Genomic DNA, 20,371 nt, shown 5'->3' with positions numbered 1-20,371 from the left:
TAGTTCAAGCTTTTTCCAGGGTTCCTTTTATATGTGTAAAACCAGCTTATGAATCAACAGACCAACTCCTGACAGGCTATAATGGTCAAATTAATCAGTTACTTATAAAAACATCCAAACATAAAAATAACACATCCACCTCTGAGGATTTAAAGTGAAGATTACCTGCAGTTCTCCATCACTCCACAGGGTGAAGCTGCAACACACTGATAATCACAGAATTTACACTTGATCATAGGAGCAGAGTGTGCTGTTTATGTGACTGTAAAGCCGACTCCGCTTTATTTATAGAGCAACAAATCACAACAAGGGGCTTTATAATGTAAAGACAACAGCTATTCCCTAAGTCCAGAGGGAATCCGCAAAAGTTAGTTTATGAATTCAAAACGCAAATTTCTCTCCATATCTGAAAGGCTGGCTGGGGTGAGGGAAGGAAGAACAGTGCTTTCTAGTTGAGACAGTAAGTATACTGTGGTTATCTATTTGCTAACAACAACGAGAGGTGGAGGAATTTATTCTAGAACCTTTCCTTTAGCTAAAGTAACAGTAAAATAGTATGAAAATCCCTCACTATACATAATAAAACTTTACACTTTGTTTTAACTCTGTTAACCAAAATACCAGGACAGAAAACCCTCTTTCAACGTTGTTGATGAAAAACCTGATATTGTTTTCAGTTTCTAACAATTTGTTCTATAAAAGAAGGAACTCTGGACCAAATGAATTTTAATGAGCCTCATAAATAAAACTGATCAAACATCTGTTGCCTTAAGGCAACTGTTCTTGTGATATGGTGCAATATAAATAAAACTGAATTGAGCTAAATATTAAAGACATTAAAACACTTAAACCAAGGCTACCCTAAACTTAGAATCACTCTTAACATGGCAAATTCACCTGATGCTGTAGATATGGAGGACCAGAAGAGTCAGGCACATTGAAATAAAGAATTCTGTGCTTCAGTAATGAATTGTGCAATAAAATATGCATTTATAAATGCATTTACGAATTAATTTTTAATTATTGTATTTATTTAAACATTAATACAGTACTTTATTATTTAACAATTTAGTTTAAAATTAAAACACTACTTATAAATCAAAAAATTTAAAATGAATGATTAATCCATTAATAAACACTTCAAATCCAGGTTGGATTTCACAAAATATTATTAAACTCTCAATAAAAATCTCATTTCAAAAAACAAATTTAACAAAAAACAATTTTTAAATCCCAAATTAGGAAACAGATTTAAAATCTTTTAAAAATTCAATTTAAAAAGAGAAATAAGTAAATGGATTCAAAAATCAAAGATTTATTTAACATGGTGATTCCACTCATTTTCAAATCCATTTCCCTTTCCTGTTAGCTCACGGACTGGCTATTATATTAAATGGATGGAAATGAAGCTTAGTTATTAATAAAATATATGTAATGAAAACCAAAGCTGAAGTTGATTAATTTGAGTCTGAAACATGTGATGCTGGAGACACCAGCAACCACAGTCAATCCAGGGGCCACAGCAGGCGACACTGTGAGAAATTTCAAACTGCTGACTAAGGGTAAACGTAAATTCAGTAAAAGTATAATTCATGTCAGCAGTAATGATTATGTTATGTCACTGAAATCAATATTTCTAGAAATCTGGCCAAATTTATTAAAACCTCCCAAACGTGACTATCTAGAGTTGCCCCTTAGAGCCTGAGTCTGCTCCCAGACCAACTAAAAGCAAACTAAAAACCAGCAAAAATATCATAACTGTATTTCCTGTTTTTTAAAATGTTTATATTCTCATGTTTTTATTCCACATCTAGTTCTTTTCATGGTTATAGTTTTGTTCATATTCAATTCCTTTAGTTTCTGTTTATCGTGCCTCCCTTGTGTTTCTGTGTCTTCGTCTTCAGTCTCTGTTATTTTACTTACTGTTTTATTTTGGTAGGCTCCTTCTGTCTTGCATTTAGTTTTATTTCCTTTGTCTTGTTTTGCTTGAATGCTTGCACCTGTCTGTTCAGCCACCTTTCCCCAGTCCTCTAATCATCCTCAATGATTTATAGCCTCAGACTTTGTTGCATCGTCCTCTTGTTTTCACCTGTGTTTGCCGTCATGTACAGAATTATGTTGTCATGGACTTATTGGACTTAACCCTCAACCACTTACTGTGACAGTTTCTCAGACTTTATCTGATTTAGTGCTCAGCTCAGACAAAATAATTATTGTGGGTGATTTTAACATCCATGTAGATGCTAAAAATGACAGCCTCAGCATTACGTCTAATATAATATTAAACTAAAACTAGACAAAATGTGAAAGAGGCCACCCACCACTTTAGTCACACTCCAGAACTTGTTCTGACATGTGGCATAAAAACTGAACATTTAAGTGTTTCCTGAAAACCTTCTTTAATATTTAAATTTACAGTAATGGATTACACAGCAGTAGAGAGAGATTCTCCTATATTGGCTTCTCTTCTTTGGCTCCCTGTTAAATCCACAATTTCAAATCCTTCTCCTCACAAGGTCTCAAATAATCAGGCCCCATCTTATCTTAATGACCTTATAGTACCATATCACCCAATTAGAGCACTTTGCTCTCAGTCTGCAGGCTTACTTGTGGTTCTTAGAGTACTTAAAAGTAGAATGGGAGGCAGAGCCTTCAGCTTTCAGGCCCCTCTTCTGTGGAAATAGCTTCCAGTTTGGATTTGGGAGACAGACACTATCTATACTTTTAAGATTAGGCTGACCCTGAATCCTCCCTTAGTTATGGTGCAATAGAGTAGGCTGGGGGATTCCCATGATGCACTGAGTGTTTCTTCTTCACTCACTATGTGTTTATACACTTCTCTGCATTAAATCATTAGTTATTATTAATCTCTGGCTCTCTTCCACAACATGTCTTTGTCCTGTCTTCTTTCTCTGACTGGTGTCTCAGATGGCCGCCCCTCGCTGAGCCTGGATCTGCTGGACATTTCTTCCTGTTAAATGGGAGTTTTTCCTCCTTACTGATGCCAAAGTGCTTGCTCATGGGGGTTATCTGATTGTTGGGGTTCCTCTGTATTATTGTAGGATCTTTACCTTACAGTATAAATCAGCTTGAGGTGATCGTTGTAATAAATACAATTGAAAAGTTCCTCTATTTACTTTTCATGTAAATCTCACAGTATGTGGCATGAAACTGACCATAGATCACGTTTATATAAATGTAATTGTTTTTCACTATGATCGGCTGTTTATTGAGGTCATTTTTTTATTTACACAGATTAGTTTTGTAGCCCTCACGTTGCCGTATGTTTTGAAAGCACAGCCTTCTGAATGTGTTTAATATTGTATCGTGTCGTTCTCAGATTTGTGACTGAGAAGCAGACTGTGATGGGTACGTGTCAGTTAATATCCACACAAAAACAAATGAGTGAAAATATCAGTTTGTGCTGAAGAGCAGGTGGCAGCAGATACACCTGTCAAGCAAATGTAGGAGTAAAGTAAAAAGTACATTTCTTTGTGGTAAAAGAAGTTTGGTGCAGAAAAATTAACAGAAACCACCAAGCAGACACTGTGGACACACCCACGTGGGCCCCACAGTGTCCAGCTCACTTTAACTGGTATGTTTCTGTTATTTGAAAACTATTCTGGTGTAGGTGCCATAGTCATGTGACTTATGAAATGCCCCTTGTAGATTAGTCAGATGGTGTCAACACCGCCCCTTTCAGGTGCACATGCAGTAAAACTGGATTATAATCAGCTGCTCCTAGTCTGCCCGCTGTGTGTACGACCGACCGGGTAAAACATTACATTTCACATTAAGTGTGTAACGAGCTGTGGCCTGCAGGGGGCAACACGTCTGTCAGTGACCTCTGAATCCTGCAGTGTTCTGTTCAGTCCCACCATGAGTTCCTTCCTGGCTGTGTCAGTGCAGCCGTTTCACACCTGGTTGTTTCACCTGAACAGCAAACCCAGCCTAGTGTTTCTGGGACAATCACAGAAAAACTCGAGTAAATTAATCCATTCATCACAGATTCTCATATTTTAAATTTCTGCCTATTGTACCTGTGTGTGTTTGTGTGTGTAGTGACATCACTACATCAAAGTATCCACATTCAGTGTATTTAGTCATGAGGACGACTCTCTGACAGGCAGCTGGAGGCCATGAAACAACAGCATTCCCGTTCAGCTCGGCTTTATTTGCAGTTTTTCATTTATATCTGTTAATTTAAACATATCTGCAGTAAAATATTTTTTATACAAGAATCATTTCATAAATGAGCGACTGCAGAGAAAATGAAAAGCATTGTTGTGTTGGTTCCAACTCTGCTAGGCGAACTTTAAGCTTTGAGCGAAGCAGTCCTTCAGTTCACAGAGAGAAGCCTGAAACGGGACTCGTCTGCACAGGCAGTGTCGGAGACCCAGCTGGCCACAGAGGTCCGAGTCCACCGAGGGGTAAAGACATCAGCCAGGGTTCCACTTCCCTCTCAGCTGATCTGCAGCAGGTCGTAACTTCCTGCGTTCTCCACCTCGTGTTTGTCGTCCACCTGCAAACACAGTGTAATCACCTGACTGCTCATTAAAGCAAATAAAATCCTCCTCTCAGTCATCAGAGTGAGAGCCTGAAAGGTTTGAATGAAATGGAGCGTGCTGTAAGCTGAGAGCAGACTGCAGTCTGGTCGTTGGTCACAGCTTTCATTCTGAGCTGCACAAACGTCTGCCGATTACTCACCGTGACCGCCGACACACTGGACTCGCCAGCAGCTGGTGCTGCTTCATACACCGGGTTACAGATGCTGCGGCTGCTGTTTATGGGCGGAGCTTCTTCCTCCCCGTCGTCATCCTGTCAGAGCAACCACAGGAGTAACTCGAGTTACACAAGTGAAGATCGATACTGAAACTGTGTCACATAAAAATGTCGTGATGAGGTGCGTCACACTGACAGCACTCCCACTGGAACCTTAGCCTCAGTGCAAAGTTCCAGTCTGACCTTGAAGTAGTGGAACTGGAAGGGTTTGGTGGTGTTACGGTAGAAGCGGTATCCCACAAAGATTGCTCCGCCCACCAACGCGATCAGCAGCACCACGCCGATGCCCATCCCAGCTTTGTTTGCCACATGCATCTGCAGAGCCAATCAGACTTGAATTCAGGGGGTCAGATAAGGAGTGTGCATTCTGATTATGGAGGCATGTCTGACTCACCTGTGGGTGAGGGGCCGGGGCCTTTAGGGGTCCCTGAATGACATGGATGATCCCGTTGGCAGCCATAATGTCAGAGTCGCTGACGAAGCGGTCGTTGATGTAACGAAACGACTGAGAGGACGAAACCAGATTAGAACTTCATACAAACAACAGAAACACCACACAAACACACACATAAAGACACACACACAATCAGACACATACGCACAGAGACAGGACAGTTCTGTTTGCTCTCTCAGACACATGAGGTGGGGAGGCGGAGCTTTAGCAAAGGTAGCCCATAAACATGAGGGGGAAACTCTTAGCACGTTTAGGTCAGATCAGTGTGCTGCAGAGGACTTTTGGTCTCTTCTGACTCAGACTGATGCAGTGACCAGGAGGAGAGAGGCGTGTTAGTGTAGCGGTGCATGACGGTTGCATGAGCATGGTTCTGACCAGAGCCGACGGGTCAAGCTGGTCGGCGACTCCGAGGACGGTCAGACTTCCGACTCGAGTTCTGATCAGGCTTCCGTTCTTCAGCTGGCTGAGAGGGAAAGCCCGACCTTCCGACAGGTGGAACTCGATGTCCCGCAGAGACAGAGTCTGGAGGGACGCACAGGTGAGCACACCGATGTAACTGTATGTGTGATAAAATTAAAGGGCGCTGGTGAATGGCTCACCTGGTTGCTGGGCAGGCCGCTGTTGTCAGGTACGAACAGAGTGGACTGGACAGTCAGGTTACTGAGACGCTGCACGAGCTGCTTCCCCGACTCGGAAGCCTGGGAGCAGTTCAGGATTTGCTGCAGAAGGAGGGATAGGATTTTACACGTGCAGGTAATGATAAGTGGCATCTGAGCGATCTGACGTCACTCACGGTGAGGAAGTTTGAGAAGCTCGGCGTGGATCTCAGGACCTGCAGCAGATTTCCAGTACAGCTGAAACCGTCCCCAGCGTAACCTCGTTTGCACTCGCACTTCACCTCTGAGACAAAGAGACACGGGCCGATCATCTGCACGTAACCATGACACTGAGCACGCTTCAACTAACAAACCTAGTCTGTGCAGACTTCCAGCTACTGTGAAGGAACAAACGTGCCTTTTCCCTCACAGCCAAATTTTATTTACAAACTTTAAATAAAGTGCACTTCACCTGCTCGTATCTTAATAAACACACGGTCTGCATTATAGAGATATAGAGATTTACTTTCACTCGTGTTCACATGAAGCCAGATGTTTCATCATCTTCCTCCCTCACCTTGCATCCTGTAACAGAAGGTGTCCCAGGTCTCGCTCAGGTTTTTGCGGGTGCCGTAGTCCACGATGCCCACGTGTCCGAAGCCACACCTGGGGTTGGAGTAGGTGGTGGGGTACGCCACCCGGGCCTGGTCCAACCAGCCAGCAGCACACATGTTCAGCCCGCCCTGCAGAGCCACACACAGCCGACATGTTTCAGCAGGAGCGCCAGGGGCTGACGTCAATTGTCAGGGAGCTACTGTGATGTGTTCACTGACCTGCTGAGCGTAGGCCAGTTGAGTGTATGTGGACAGGCGTCCTCCCTCTGCAGCACAGGCCTGCTCAGCCGCCGTGTAGTTCAGTTTGTACTGACCTTTCTTGGAACGATAGTGGAACACACCGAGCATCGAATCTGCACAACACATAAAGATCAGAACGTAAGAAAAATACAGAGGGAGAAGTTCAGCATGTCAAGGTTATCAGTGAAGGGAACACTCAGCTCCACCTACAGGGAAGAAAAAGGAACACAGATTAATGAATTCATACATGTTTGGCTTTTTTCCATGAAGGCACAAAAAGTTATGATTCAAGTATAATTAGAGATATTCTGAGAGTTATTCATTCATTGATGATTAATCTGAAACAGTAAATTTCTTAAACACTAAACATATGTTTTAGTAAACACCCGCTACTCTGTGCAGCAACACCCCCTGGTGTGCAGCAGCTGCTGACGCAAATGAGGCTCAGAGAAATTTTGATTAAAAGATTTGATGATCAGCAGGAAAATATTAATTTTTGTAAACTCACAACAGACACAAACTTTCTGCTCCACTTCAAAAAAAGTCAGCGTTCGAGCTCCGAGGTTTAAATCAGCTGCTGTAAGCAAACATCACGACCTTGCTCACAATAACAATATGCATTCACCCTGCAAGAAACACTCCTGCTCAATACTTCATCATCCAGTGAGCTTCCACTTGAACGACGTTCACGTGTACCTTCAAAGTGGAGGTCCATGCATTTGGCGTCGCGATGACACTGGCCGTTGTTTTGCAGACAGCGGCTGATGGGCAGCTGTTTGACCTCACAGGTCACTCCGTCTCCGATGTAGTTGTTCTTACACATGCACTTCCTCCGCCCCTGTTCACACGCACAGTTTACAGGTAAGGAGGACCTGATGGTGTAACCTTAGAAAACAAGTCCCATGTCGTCCTTACCGGAGCTGTCATGGTGCATACGGCGTGTTCATGGCAGCCTCCATTGTCTCCTAACGCACAGGGGTCGATGGGCTGACAGGTGAACCCGTCTCCAGTGTGACCTTTGGGACAGGTGCAGCTCACCTTACCTCCGGTCTGTGAGCACTTGGCCCCCTTAGCACAGCCTCCATTCCAGATCTGACAGATGTCGACCACTGCAGGGAAAGATGTACACACTCAGCTACCATCCTTTAACCTCCAAGGACCTGGCATCCACATATGGGGACATCACATTTTTGGTGGTCTACATCACAATACTAAATTTTGCTCTTTCAAATGGCTTTTAAATGAGCCATATTGCTCAAAGGGGCACAGTTGTTGTTTCTCATTTTCCTTTTGTACTCAGGAAAAATTCTGCTGTGTTCAGACACCAAATAAAGAGTTTTGCACATCATTACTCAACTGTGACTTTATAGTGTTCTATCGAACAGCATGAAGCCAAATAGCACAGAGACATTAAAAATGTATGCCATTAAAGAGTTCGGGTTAAAAGAGATTAAAAGAGGTTAAAAGAGAGAGAGGGCACCTCATGCTGGTCCACCGTTACCTGTGCAGGTGAATCCGTCACCCTCATGAAAAAGCCGGCACTCACAGGTGTTGTTTTCCCTACAGACGGCTTTTGGAGAGCAGGGTGGAGAACACTGAAAGATCTCAGCTGGAGAAGACACAGAAACATGAGTGTGATTAAAGTGCACAAACATCTACTTTTCATACCTGAGTATTTTCATTCTCGGGTTTGGTCTGAACTGCGCTGAGAGCTGGCGAGTGTCTTTAGGACTGATCAGTTTTATCTAATTCAGTCTAAGCCAACGATGGAAATGAACTCACTCTGCTGAACGTCACAGCGGTCTCCGGTCCATCCGGCCTCACAGAAACACAAACCCGTACCTTTCCACCCGTCATCACATGACCCATGCTCTGAGCAGTTACAGGCTGAAAAACAAGCGAGTCAGAATAGTAAGAGTGTTACAATCTGACGCCGCAGAGAAAGCCCCGCCTACTACTCACCTTTACAGGTGGGTCCATAGAATCCATCACTGCACAGCTCACAGGCCGTGCCTCTGAAACCCGTGTCGCAGGTACAGGTACCGTTACCAAGGTGACCGTCATCACATTTCCCACGGTTATTGCAGGGAGATCTGACCCCCCCAGGACACCCTGCACAGAGAGCAGAGAAGGCACTCCATCAGTAGCTGAATCAATCAAATCAATCAGTGATGTAACCTGTTCATTTATATGATGTCACTGAGATCATTTGCATTTTGAAATGCTCACTGAAGCACTGGTGGCCTATCCAGGTGTACCCTGCCTCTCACTGGGACAGACCCTCAAGTCATTATCAGTGACAACCTCAGCACCAACCCTAACTCTAACCGTAGCCAATCAGAATATACAGTGGCTTGCAAAAGTATTCGGCCCCCTTGAACTTTTCCACATTTTGTCACATTACAGCCACAAACATGAATCAATTTTATTGGAATTTCACGTGAAAGACCAATACAAAGTGGTGTACACGTGAGAAGTGGAACGAAAATCATACATGATTCCAAACATTTTTCACAAATAAATAACTGCAAAGTGGGGTGTGCGTAATTATTCAGCCCCCTTTGGTCTGAGTGCAGCCAGTTGCCCATAGACATTGCCTGATGAGTGCTAATGACTAAATAGAGTGCACCTGTGTGTAATCTAATGTCAGTATAAATACAGCTGCCCTGTGACGGCCTCAGAGGTTGTCTAAGAGAATATTGGGAGCAACAACACCATGAAGTCCAAAGAACACACCAGACAGGTCAGGGATAAAGGTATTGAGAAATTTAAAGCAGGCTTAGGCTACAAAAAGATTTCCCAAGCCTTGAACATCCCACAGAGCACTGTTCAAGCCATCATTCAGAAATGGAAGGAGTATGGCACAACTGTAAACCTACCAAGACAAGGCCGTCCACCTAAACTCACAGGCCGAACAAGGAGAGCGCTGATCAGAAATGCAGCCAAGAGGCCCATGGTGACTCTGGACGAGCTGCAGAGATCTACAGCTCAGGTGGGGGAATCTGTCCATAGGACAACTATTAGTGGTGCACTGCACAAAGTTGGCCTTTATGGAAGAGTGGCAAGAAGAAAGCCATTGTTAACAGAAAACCATAAGAAGTCCAGTTTTCAGTTTGCCATAAGCCATGTGGGGGACACAGCAAACATGTGGAAGAAGGTGCTCTGGTCAGATGAGACCAAAATGGAACTTTTTGGCCAAAATGCAAAACGCTATGTGTGGCGGAAAACTAACACTGCACATCACTCTGAACACACCATCCCCACTGTCAAATATGGTGGTGGCAGCATCATGCTCTGGGGGTGCTTCTCTTCAGCAGGGACAGGGAAGCTGGTCAGAGTTGATGGGAAGATGGATGGAGCCAAATACAGGGCAATCTTGGAAGAAAACCTCTTGGGTCTGCAAAAGACTTGAGACTGGGGCGGAGGTTCACCTTCCAGCAGGACAACGACCCTAAACATAAAGCCAGGGCAACAATGGAATGGTTTAAAACAAAACATATCCATGTGTTAGAATGGCCCAGTCAAAGTCCAGATCTAAATCCAATCGAGAATCTGTGGCAAGATCTGAAAACTGCTGTTCACAAACACTGTACATCTAATCTGACTGAGCTGGAGCTGTTTTGCAAAGAAGAATGGGCAAGGATTTCAGTCTGTAGATGTGCAAAGCTGGTAGAGACTCACCCTAAAAGACTGGCAGCTGTAATTGCAGCAAAAGGTGGTTCTACAAAGTATTGACTCAGGGGGCTGAATAATTACGCACACCCCACTTTTCAGTTATTTGTAAAAAATGTTTGGAATCATGTATGATTTTCGTTCCACTTCTCACGTGTACACCACTTTGTATTGGTCTTTCACGTGGAATTCCAATAAAATTGATTCATGTTTGTGGCTGTAATGTGACAAAATGTGGAAAAGTTCAAGGGGGCCGAATACTTTTGCAAGCCACTGTATATTCTTTGTTTTTTTTTTATTAATGAGTTCTCCCAATTCTAATTATTCTGTCACACAACAAAAACTGTTCAATTTCCCCCCAAAAAATTTCACAAATTTAAGAAAGACTGAAGAAATGGTTTTAATATGAGGATGGCGTTATCTCACCCAGACAGTCTCGTCCGTAGTAACCACGACAACACTTTGGCTCCCAGATGTTGATGGTGCAGATGGGGCGACAGCCGGTGTTCTTAGTAAAGTAAACCGTGGGCTGATCACACTTCTGAACCTCCTGAACACAAAAAACAGAGATGTTTCCTTCAAGGCTCAGCCTGACAGAGGCAGTGAGTTTGTTAAAGATGGGACTCAGACCTTACGAATGCCTCCCGCAGGACAGCGAGTGGCAGAAGAGCTGCATCCTCCACAGCTTGTCTACCACAGAAGAAGAAAAGAAACAAGATCAAATGAACCACCAGTTCACCTGCAGAAATCTTTTCATTTGTGCTGCTGTGTGAAATGTTTGACTGATTTTAGGACAATCTAACTTTTTTAAACCCACATTAGTGTGGTATCACACTCCACTGCCAGGCTCTCGGTGCTCTAAATCATTTTTCAGACCGTTTCACCTCCACAGGAAAAATAACCACAAACTAAAACATGAACACAGCAGGCCTCTAAGACTGTAGGTTAGGCTCTCACCGTTACTTTCACTGTGTGAGTACACTCAAGCCTACAAACAACCCGTGCTCCAACACCATCAGCATTAACAGTTAGAATCAGTATGTCTGGTTGTTCCAGGTAGCATTCAGATGCATCTCAGACAGTAAAGTGAGGATTCACCGGAAGGTCAAAGGTTCTTTGTTCATCACAGCGTCCTCCGAGGCTGGGAGGAGTTAGCAAGCAGTCGATCCCGTAGGCAATGCCCGCTTTAAAGATGAGGTGTCTCTGAACAATCCGACACTTCCTGTTGTTGATGAAGATTTCTCCCTGTTCAAAGGACAGTTGGTTATTTGGAGTCCATGTTTGTCGTGTTTGTCTTTGCTGTAGATTTCTCTTACTGTAGTACTCACAATGTTGTCTGTCCCACCGCAGGAGAAGGAGAGCGGCGAACCCTGCAAAGTCCGAGCCGAGTCCAGGAAGATCAGTCCTTCAGCGTAAACCTGAGATTAAAGGCATTTTAAACCTGAGAAACCACCTCTGACCTGCTTCAGTGTTTTTACCTCCACAGCACCATGTTTGTTCTGCGATAACCTGCCTGAGGCACCCTCACATTTTATCCCAGTTATCAAATCTTTCAGAGCTGTTCTTCCAGCTGCCATGCTGTAAAGTGTCTAACGCTTCTCTAAAAGCACCCTTTAAAGAACTTTTACCTTCTGGCTCTGCAGGATGTGGTACTTCAGGTACTCCATCAGCTGGGGTCGATTGTGTTGGTGGAACAGGAAGTCCTTCTGTTCCTGCGGCAGAGATGCCATGACACCGTCTGACGGCAGGAAGATCGTCACCGGCTGGTACATGTTATCATTCACCAGGTCCATTACACCTGTGTCCTGAAAAACATGAGATCGTCCCCGTGGGAATGAAACTGGCTAACAGGACACCAGCCCTTCTGCTAGTTCACTCCACAGTGCACTCCATCCATCCGTGTGTGAGTGTGTGAGGGAGTGTGGATGTGTGTCCTGATGTTGTAGTCTAGGTGTTTGTTTGTTATAAAACCCAGAGGAAGTGACGTTGTTGTGCAGCTTGTCTAAAAGTTGTGTTAATGCTGCTTGTTGTTGTCTAGTATCTCATTTTAACATGAGCTTTGCTGGTAGGAGTTATAGTATTGTTGTGCACACAGTGACACATTTGTTTTGCTCTGTTAACATTGATATATTCGTTTAAGCACTTTGGCTGTAATATATGTTATTGGAGCACCACTTCAGAACAACAGTCACCTTAAAGTGCAATATTACAATACAATATTAGAGTGAAAACACAAACAACCAGCTAATTCTCTATAAGCAGCTCTTGTTGTCAGTGAGAAGGAAGAAGGTGAAGTTGTAGCGTGTTACCTGTAGCAGTTTGTAGAAGGTTCGATAACCGCGACGTGCAGCCACATCGGTCAGGTTCAGCTGAGAGTCATCCTGCAGGGAACCATCAGAATAAAGACGTGCATGAAACATTACATCCAGAAAGTCTACAGTCAGACAGCTGCTCACAGTTTCAATGAGCTAGAAAAAATTATATTATACCAATAAATAGATTTTAGAATATATTTAGCATTTTTCATGTTATTTATAACAGTAATTAAACAGGTCATGTTCATAAACATGAAATAAGAGACAGCTGGTAAACATTATTAACTAACATGTCACTGTAACAGTAAAGCATTCAGTGATCATTTTATAATTCAGTAACAATGATCATTGTTTTATATGATAATAAAGTTGTAACCAGTCCATCCATCCAGCATCAGCTTCCCTGATTCCTTATTCCAAAATGACCTGATGGATACTTACAGGGGCGTGCATAAAACTGTTTTTGTCCACATCTGGAGGATACAGCATCCTGTTGATTTCATGGATGATTCCATTCACACTGAGGTCATCGCTCTTTGTCACATTTGCCTGGTTGATGAAGACACTGCCCTGAAAATAAGCCAAACACAAAGTGTCCCAATAAAAGAAATAAAACTGAAGAACGCTCGTTTATAATAAAGCATCGATTCAGCCTTTGTTTTTTGGCAGGATTCATAAATATAGACATAAATCTATTAAACCAGCTGAGGGCTCACCTGGGTGATGCTGGTGGTCAGCACGAGTCCAGACAGCGATGTCAGGTTTCGTGGTCGGCTCAGGTCAACAGCCAGGAGAGTGTGACACATGACGATGTGGCTGCGCAGGACATTAGCGTACCGCTCTCTATATTGAGACTTCCGCCTCATCTAAAAGATAAAAATACAAACGCGTGAATTCTGATTCATCCTGAGCTGACCAGACTCTGATGTAATTACAGTGTGTCTTCAAAGACACGCTGATGTTTGTCCAGCAGTCATCAAAGGTCTGACCTCGCGTGTAGTGTTTGTCCTGAAGGCCTCGGGGTTTGGAACGAAGACAGTGAATGGCCCTCGCCCATGCACGGAAATCGCCATCATCTGAAAACAGAGTTCTGTTAACGCGATTCCACCAGCAGGGGACGACAGAGGGGAGCACTACTCACCATCAGACCAAAGTAAAAGTCCGTGTATCGATTCCTCTCTATTTCCTGTAACGAGACAACAGTTAGTGCAAAGCCCTGTGGCACCGCTTTCATCGTGTTTCAGCTGCTCACCCTCGCCACAGTGCCTTTGCAGGTCACACCGTCGCCGATGTAACCTTCCTTGCAGGTGCAGCTTCGAGCGCCTGGACCTGTCATGTTGCACCGGGCATACCAATCACAGCCGCCGTTTTTCTGGAACATCAGCATCAACACATGAGCATAAAAGTAAGAAACCTTTAACAGAGACAGGAGCAGCATGAAATCCTAGAACTGTATGTGCAACGCTCAACCTCAGCTTCAGTGACCAGAAAAGGAAGCACATCAGCCTCAGACAGCTTTCAGGGTTGTTTTTGCTGTCTTTACTCTTTGACAGGACAGCAGATAGGTGGGGGGTTGTTTGGGGGGGTATGCTGCTCTTCTGCAGGATACCTGGGTCACCAGCTCAGCAAGGTGAGCCTTACCAGAGCCAGAGCACTGACTGAAAACACAACTACCACAGTTCCTGTGCTAAAGTAGGCGAGGACATTATTCTCCTGGGAACACTGAATAGAGCAGCCTAACAAGCTTCCTCCTTCACAATAGGACTCATGGGTGTAACTCTTGCCTCACAGTCTTGCACCTGTTGGTGTTTTCTTACAGGGAAAGTGCACCGAGATGCGTGCTGCTGTGATTTGGTGCTACTGTGGGCTGTATGTGTGATTATTAGCTGAATGATGTAATCATCTGATTCTGAATCACTCACCTTTCTCACAGGTTGAATCCAGTCAGAGTGAAGACAAACTCACCTTTCGGCACAAGTCGATGATGTTGCAGTTCTTCCCATCACCGGAGTAAAATTCCCTGCAAACACAGGAAGTCTGCCGTGGAAAACAAAGTGACATTTAGCGCCACCGTCAGCAGAGAGCTGTGCTTAAAGTCAGACTGCAGAGATTAGCTAGTTTTACTTTGTTCGGTCCAACGTGAATGCAGTCTGCATTGGCATGGCAACCCCCGTTTCCTTCCAGGCAGGGATTTATCTCTGTGGAGAAACACAAAACTCCACCTGGTTATCTCAGATTCACAATGAGTTCAAGCTTTTTACTGTGTGTCTGACAACTTGAGCCTCTGCCAAGGATCGATGCTGAGCCAGAGCTTTTAAATTTCTCACAGCACAACAATACCACAAACCACGCAAATCAACAGAACTACTTAATTTCAGTCATTTTGCTGGCTCTGATGCTTTTCTGATTGGCTGGAATCCTTTTTGCTGTGATTCTGGAAGAACTAACATCTGGAATATTTTGCATTGGTATTTTTGCTTTAATTTCGCTGAACTTTCACAAAATGCTTTTTAAATTTTGCATTACTGCAGACTTTGTCCTTCATAGTCAGACCATTACACTACGAAGTATTGGATTTATTGTAATACTTTTGCTTTCACGATTGTATGTTGGACACTTTCATGTCCCCTGTAATCCTCAGTGATTTCCTCTTAGCTAATTTTTGCTTTTTTTAATTTAATATAAACTGATCTGAACAAGTTAATGTTGACTTGGAATAATTCAATTTTCCATCTTTAAAAATCATTTTGACTCATTGTACCAACTATAACTAAGCCAGAGCAACTGTGAGCAGGTGTGAGCAGTTGTGTCAAGTGAGTTTACCGACACACACAAGTCCGTCGCCCGCGTAGCCGGCGTTACAGACGCAGTCTCTTCGGCCGGGTCGAGTCCTCTTACAGACGGCGTACAGACTGCAGCCACCGTTATCCACCACGCATGGATCTACGGCTGCATGAGTCACAAAGCATTCAGTAAACTTTGCGGTTCACAGAAATCATCTTCAATGAGCTCAGACAAAGCTGCAGGTAAGTGACCTGCAGAGCTCATAACATGTGTTACCTTGACAGAAAGTCCCGTTTCCTTTGAAGCCAGCAGCACAGACACACTGAGGGCCGCCCGACCCGGTCACGCAGCTATAAGACCAGATTAAAGTTTAACAGGAAGCATAAATCCTCCAGCGTCCTGCACACAGAGACACGGTTAAACTTGTGCAGACTTACTTTGCACTGCCATGGCATCTCACCGAGCCGCACTGCTCATCAGCTTTGGTTTCGATTTCTGCAACGACACAGATGCAGCTCAGCACAAATGACAAAGACAGTATTTCTAAAAATGATCTCAAAGATGAGATTTTGTTGTTCTAAATCACAGCGTTCACTTTTCTCTACATTTCTTCATCCTTTGTCATGCCCTTTGTTCAGCCTTACTTTGGTCACAGTGGACTCCCCTCCAGTCCACGTCACACTCGCAGGTCCCGTCGCCCTTCAGTCCCTCATTACACTGTCCGTTCTTGCATTCGCACTCTGAGCAGACGACACGTGACGATGAAGGTGAGGATGAAGATGACAGATCATTTGCTGACTAACGAAACGTACTGAACCTTGGTCACAGTGGACTCCGTATTTGCCGCTCTGGCAGGTTTCACAGGCGGTCCCGTTGAAGCCTTCGTTACACCGACACACTCCGGTCCCGTTCGTCCCGTCAACACACACTCCATTACCGAAGCAGGGCCGACCCTTTGGACCGGGGCATGCCTCGCAGTGCTCCCCGAAAAACCCTGCACAGCACCTCCGCTCCTGAAAGCACAGAAGAGTTCTAGTGTGCCACGCTGCAGAGGATGCTTACCCTGAAACGAGCAGGAGACGTACGATCTTCTTCTGGAGGCAGGTGGCTCTGCAGCCGATGCTCAGCAGCTGCTCGCCCTCAAACGTGTGGGTGAACATGCACTTTCTCGTCCTCCTCACCGATTTCTGCACAGAGCAAAACACCAACTTCTTACTTTGACTTTAGCTTCTCATGGACCAGGCTGTGCATCTGAGCTGAGTATTAATTTCAGCATTTTCTACAACGCATGTTTCAAATTGTATGGCAGTGAAAACAAGCACAATTTAACACAAGAAGATATTTAAACAGTATAACCAGTTATCCTTGTGAAGCGATAGAGCAGTGAAAATAAAACTGCTGACTCTTCATTTCAGTTCACCTAAATGACAAAAGAAAAACATTTTTACGCTCCATCGAATAAACGTTGGTTTATTTTTGAAGATGTCAAATTTGATATGAAATACAACTAAATGATGCCAGTTTTCCCACAGCTGTTAAAGAGCTATTTACTTTTCAGCACAATTATACTTAAAATACATTTTTATATTTTTTGTCATGTTACTTCAGCACTGTCACAGTAAACTGAAAGAAATTCAATCTGTAACCGGCACCAGAGCACATACAGTAAAGTGTTCAGTAATCACTGGGAGGTCATGAAATTACTTTAGTGGAATACCATAAAGTCCTCTCTATATGTCCTCTGACTTCTTGTTAGTCTTGTAAATTTGGACAAACTGTACGTAATTCTTTTGACTTTGGGGAGAATTTTCCATCTTTCATAACTTACTTAAATATAAAATCTAATCATCTGCAAACAAACAGATTTTTTGTATTAGCTGCAGTTATCCGATTCTAGTTTGGTATAAACGTTTGTTTAGAGAGCCTGGTGGTTAAAAAGTGTTAATGTCTAAGCTTTGAAAGATTAACAAGGATCAGAAAAAGTCAGAAAACTTACATCTGGGACGGTGTCAACGGGGCAGATCTTGTTTTGGTGGAATAAGCAGTCGACACAGTTCCCCTTTGGAACAGAAAGAAAATGTTAATATTCATCATGCGATTGTTTCTCCATTCATTGAACTATTGTCTGTAAGTCTTTGGAGGCACTTAAGTATGCTGAAGTATCTGCAGGACATGACTGTTGGCTGAGGACCTTACCATAACCTTTGTGTACTTGAGATCATCACAGCGATTTCTGTTGATCTGAAGAACAGCTGACAGACCGTGGATCACTCCTTTATCGCTCAGGATGTCAGAGGAGCTCATCTGAGCATCATTCACAAACAGCTGCATGAGGAAAACACAGGTCAGGTGGTTAGGACTCACGTTGTTTAGACAGTCATGTGATCAGATGTGACAGAATCAATATTTCATGATGAGACCTTTCCGTCTCGTGGGAAAATGCCGAGCTGGAAGGAAAACCCAAGCATCGTCTCTTTGTAACCTCCGAGCTGAAGGTCGGTTTTTAACAGACGCTGCGATGCCACCACGTGGTAACGAGTCGTATTCACATCCTGTTCAGTGACAAAATAAAAGCACAACTACTTTGAAGGAAGTAAATAAATAAACCCAAGGAGAGGGTCAAAGTCTTTAATTACAGAGTTTAGTTCTATATTTACCACGGTCTGCTTTAAATGTCGAATGAACTAACAGAACTGAGTGTTGCTCACTTAATCTGCTTTAGATTATGTAAAAAATTCAACCATGTCAGCAGTGAGTAAAAAGACTAATCAGGTCAAATACAAACTTGAAGTCTAAATTGTATACCAGGGCAGTGGCTGCCATTTTCTTTAGGTACTCAGTGATGGCAGCGTCTGTCGGAGCAAAGATGGTGAAATCGTCAGCCTGTTCGATATCATTGGTCAGGTTATAATTCTAAACAAAAAGCCAGAGAAAGCACAACATGTAAGGAAACATTTAACATTTAAGCATGGCGTGAGCGTGTTTGAGAGGTCGTACGATGAGATACGATCTGAAGAGTGAGAACTCCGGCCTGAGAGCGAGCGTGGCCAGCAGACCTTCACTCAGTCTTCTCTCGGGAACCAAAACCTTAAAGACGCAAACAAAAACAAGGCTGAAATCAGTCACAGGTATAAAAAACCTCAGTGCATGTTCTCTTTGTAGTATTTCTTTTTTCTTTTTACCTTATCGATGAAATGGATCAGTCCGTTTGTAGCAGCGACGTTTGAAGTGCCAATGAGAGCTCCACCAACAGAAGTGATCTGCACAAACATCAGCAGATCATTTCTGACACAAACACAACCACTTTATTTATTTTTATTTTTAAGTAAAATGAGAGAAAAGCACCAAGTTTACAGCCATATACTGAAAGTGGACTTTTGTGCTCCACATTTTTATTCTGGGACTCCACTCAAGTATGTTCACATGACTCACAGTCCAAACATTTCCTCATTTTCTTATACTGGCCCTTTGCTCAGCTCCTCAGTTCATCCTTTGCCTGAAACAACAAGCTATAGCTTCTGTTCCTTTAAGATAGCCTACTTCATTCTGATTGGTCAGTTTCTGGAGGCATACTGAAGGGCAGCAGTGTTTTTTTAGAGCAATTTTTTGGCTCACAGAGATTATACATTTATGTACCTAATACCAGATAATAAGGATATTTTAACAACCTGTAACTTTATAAGCATTTGACAGAACATCAGAAAGATGAGAGCCAGGCTGAAGGCAGTTAGATCAGCCCGAGGACGAGCAGCGATGGCCGTGTGGAGTTTATGTGAAACACCTGAGCTGCACAGGCTCAATGAAAGATCAAAATTCTCTCTCATGTCTGCAGAAATCTTCACACAGAAAGCGTTACCTCGTCGTTTGTGGAAACAGGAAGTGTTGTTCCCAGAAGGGACGTCACAGACGACATGTTCCAGAGGCTAGATAAGGGGTAGTCACCGGGGATCATGTGATTTCTGTCAAAAGGGGACAGATCACAGCACAGCTGTTACACATATTCATATAAAAGCCCCCAAAGTTAAATGATGACATTTTGAGTCCTGTGGAGCTGTAACCTGATGAGACTCGGCAGGTTTCCCGTCAACGTCCAGAAGTTTTTGTCTTCTGAGGACATTTTGCTGATGGCTGCTGAGGATGGAACCAGGAGGGTGAGGTTCTGATACGACAGAGACGGAGACAGGCCCGAATCCTGACAAAGCGTATGAACACAAACATAAAGTGAACTGTAAGGTTTGCTCAGGTTAGTATTAAAAATAGCTGCTGATACATGAAAGACCACAGGGGAAGTCAGTCTTGTAAACTGCATGATTAATCAAAAATGAAGCATGGTGGCACGAACTGATAACCCCCACAGTGTGAGGCTAACATTGCCAACAGTATTCATAAATGTATAATTTTTCTATACTCATATTTATGTGCTCTAATTGGGTTTTCATGTGGTATGTATGAATGTCAGTGTGTGTTTACAGTGGCATAATTATGCTGCCTAGTCTCCATGTGAAGCGTGTGCTAAACGTGTGAGTTAGTTTGTGATATACTAAATGTTTCATTTACTTTAGAATAATCAAAGTGATGACAATCTGCACATAATGCATCTGTGAAACGTGACATACTCACAGTCATCCATGTGTAGAAGTCTGAGGCCTCAGGCAGGACGCTGAGCTCCTGAAATCACCAGGAAACAAAGTCAAGCTGGAAGCAAAGAGACGATCCTGCTGACTGAACCTGGCCATCACTCACCTGTTCAACTGTACCGTAACACACATGTCCATTTCCAACATATCCTTCATCGCAGACACACGTCCACTGAGAGGACACCAGGAGACAGCTGGCCTGCACACACAAACAGTTAAACAGGGACGAGGTCACCGAGGGCCCAGCTTCGGTCATTTTTATCAAAACAAGACAGAC

General features: G+C 43.5%; 1 protein-coding gene across 2 annotated transcripts in view; it reads right to left on the bottom strand.

Moving 5' to 3' along the window:
- Window positions 1-4,153: 4,153 nt before the first annotated feature.
- The window catches only part of stab2 (stabilin 2), a 29,309-nt gene continuing 13,091 nt past the window's right edge, over window positions 4,154-20,371 (bottom strand). For both annotated transcript variants that reach the window (XM_031731573.2, XM_039601371.1), the window contains 43 exons: window positions 20,201-20,293; window positions 20,078-20,125; window positions 19,516-19,649; window positions 19,314-19,416; window positions 18,640-18,717; window positions 18,455-18,544; window positions 18,263-18,370; window positions 17,878-18,009; window positions 17,654-17,782; window positions 17,454-17,516; window positions 16,543-16,644; window positions 16,275-16,470; window positions 16,102-16,197; window positions 15,895-15,952; window positions 15,734-15,807; window positions 15,497-15,622; window positions 14,798-14,871; window positions 14,639-14,710; window positions 13,926-14,045; window positions 13,815-13,859; window positions 13,663-13,749; window positions 13,390-13,539; window positions 13,115-13,243; window positions 12,668-12,739; window positions 11,987-12,163; window positions 11,687-11,776; window positions 11,457-11,603; window positions 10,989-11,048; window positions 10,785-10,908; window positions 8,649-8,798; window positions 8,469-8,573; window positions 8,188-8,295; window positions 7,602-7,795; window positions 7,383-7,524; window positions 6,666-6,799; window positions 6,410-6,575; window positions 6,030-6,136; window positions 5,836-5,955; window positions 5,612-5,758; window positions 5,177-5,287; window positions 4,966-5,097; window positions 4,708-4,818; window positions 4,154-4,522 (listed from right to left, as the gene is read on the bottom strand). In XM_031731573.2, the coding sequence (XP_031587433.2) occupies window positions 4,463-4,522; window positions 4,708-4,818; window positions 4,966-5,097; window positions 5,177-5,287; window positions 5,612-5,758; window positions 5,836-5,955; window positions 6,030-6,136; window positions 6,410-6,575; window positions 6,666-6,799; window positions 7,383-7,524; window positions 7,602-7,795; window positions 8,188-8,295; window positions 8,469-8,573; window positions 8,649-8,798; window positions 10,785-10,908; window positions 10,989-11,048; window positions 11,457-11,603; window positions 11,687-11,776; window positions 11,987-12,163; window positions 12,668-12,739; window positions 13,115-13,243; window positions 13,390-13,539; window positions 13,663-13,749; window positions 13,815-13,859; window positions 13,926-14,045; window positions 14,639-14,710; window positions 14,798-14,871; window positions 15,497-15,622; window positions 15,734-15,807; window positions 15,895-15,952; window positions 16,102-16,197; window positions 16,275-16,470; window positions 16,543-16,644; window positions 17,454-17,516; window positions 17,654-17,782; window positions 17,878-18,009; window positions 18,263-18,370; window positions 18,455-18,544; window positions 18,640-18,717; window positions 19,314-19,416; window positions 19,516-19,649; window positions 20,078-20,125; window positions 20,201-20,293 (4,764 nt within the window). In that variant the 3' untranslated portion in view covers window positions 4,154-4,462. The remainder of the gene's footprint in view (window positions 4,523-4,707; window positions 4,819-4,965; window positions 5,098-5,176; window positions 5,288-5,611; window positions 5,759-5,835; window positions 5,956-6,029; window positions 6,137-6,409; window positions 6,576-6,665; window positions 6,800-7,382; window positions 7,525-7,601; window positions 7,796-8,187; window positions 8,296-8,468; window positions 8,574-8,648; window positions 8,799-10,784; window positions 10,909-10,988; window positions 11,049-11,456; window positions 11,604-11,686; window positions 11,777-11,986; window positions 12,164-12,667; window positions 12,740-13,114; window positions 13,244-13,389; window positions 13,540-13,662; window positions 13,750-13,814; window positions 13,860-13,925; window positions 14,046-14,638; window positions 14,711-14,797; window positions 14,872-15,496; window positions 15,623-15,733; window positions 15,808-15,894; window positions 15,953-16,101; window positions 16,198-16,274; window positions 16,471-16,542; window positions 16,645-17,453; window positions 17,517-17,653; window positions 17,783-17,877; window positions 18,010-18,262; window positions 18,371-18,454; window positions 18,545-18,639; window positions 18,718-19,313; window positions 19,417-19,515; window positions 19,650-20,077; window positions 20,126-20,200; window positions 20,294-20,371) is intronic.

Source organism: Oreochromis aureus, linkage group 17 (genome assembly GCF_013358895.1).
Source record: "Oreochromis aureus strain Israel breed Guangdong linkage group 17, ZZ_aureus, whole genome shotgun sequence".
In the NCBI taxonomy this organism is placed as follows: domain Eukaryota; kingdom Metazoa; phylum Chordata; class Actinopteri; order Cichliformes; family Cichlidae; genus Oreochromis; species Oreochromis aureus.
The sequence above is the reverse complement of the archived record's forward strand: the minus strand, read 5'-3'. Positions and strand labels throughout refer to the sequence as shown.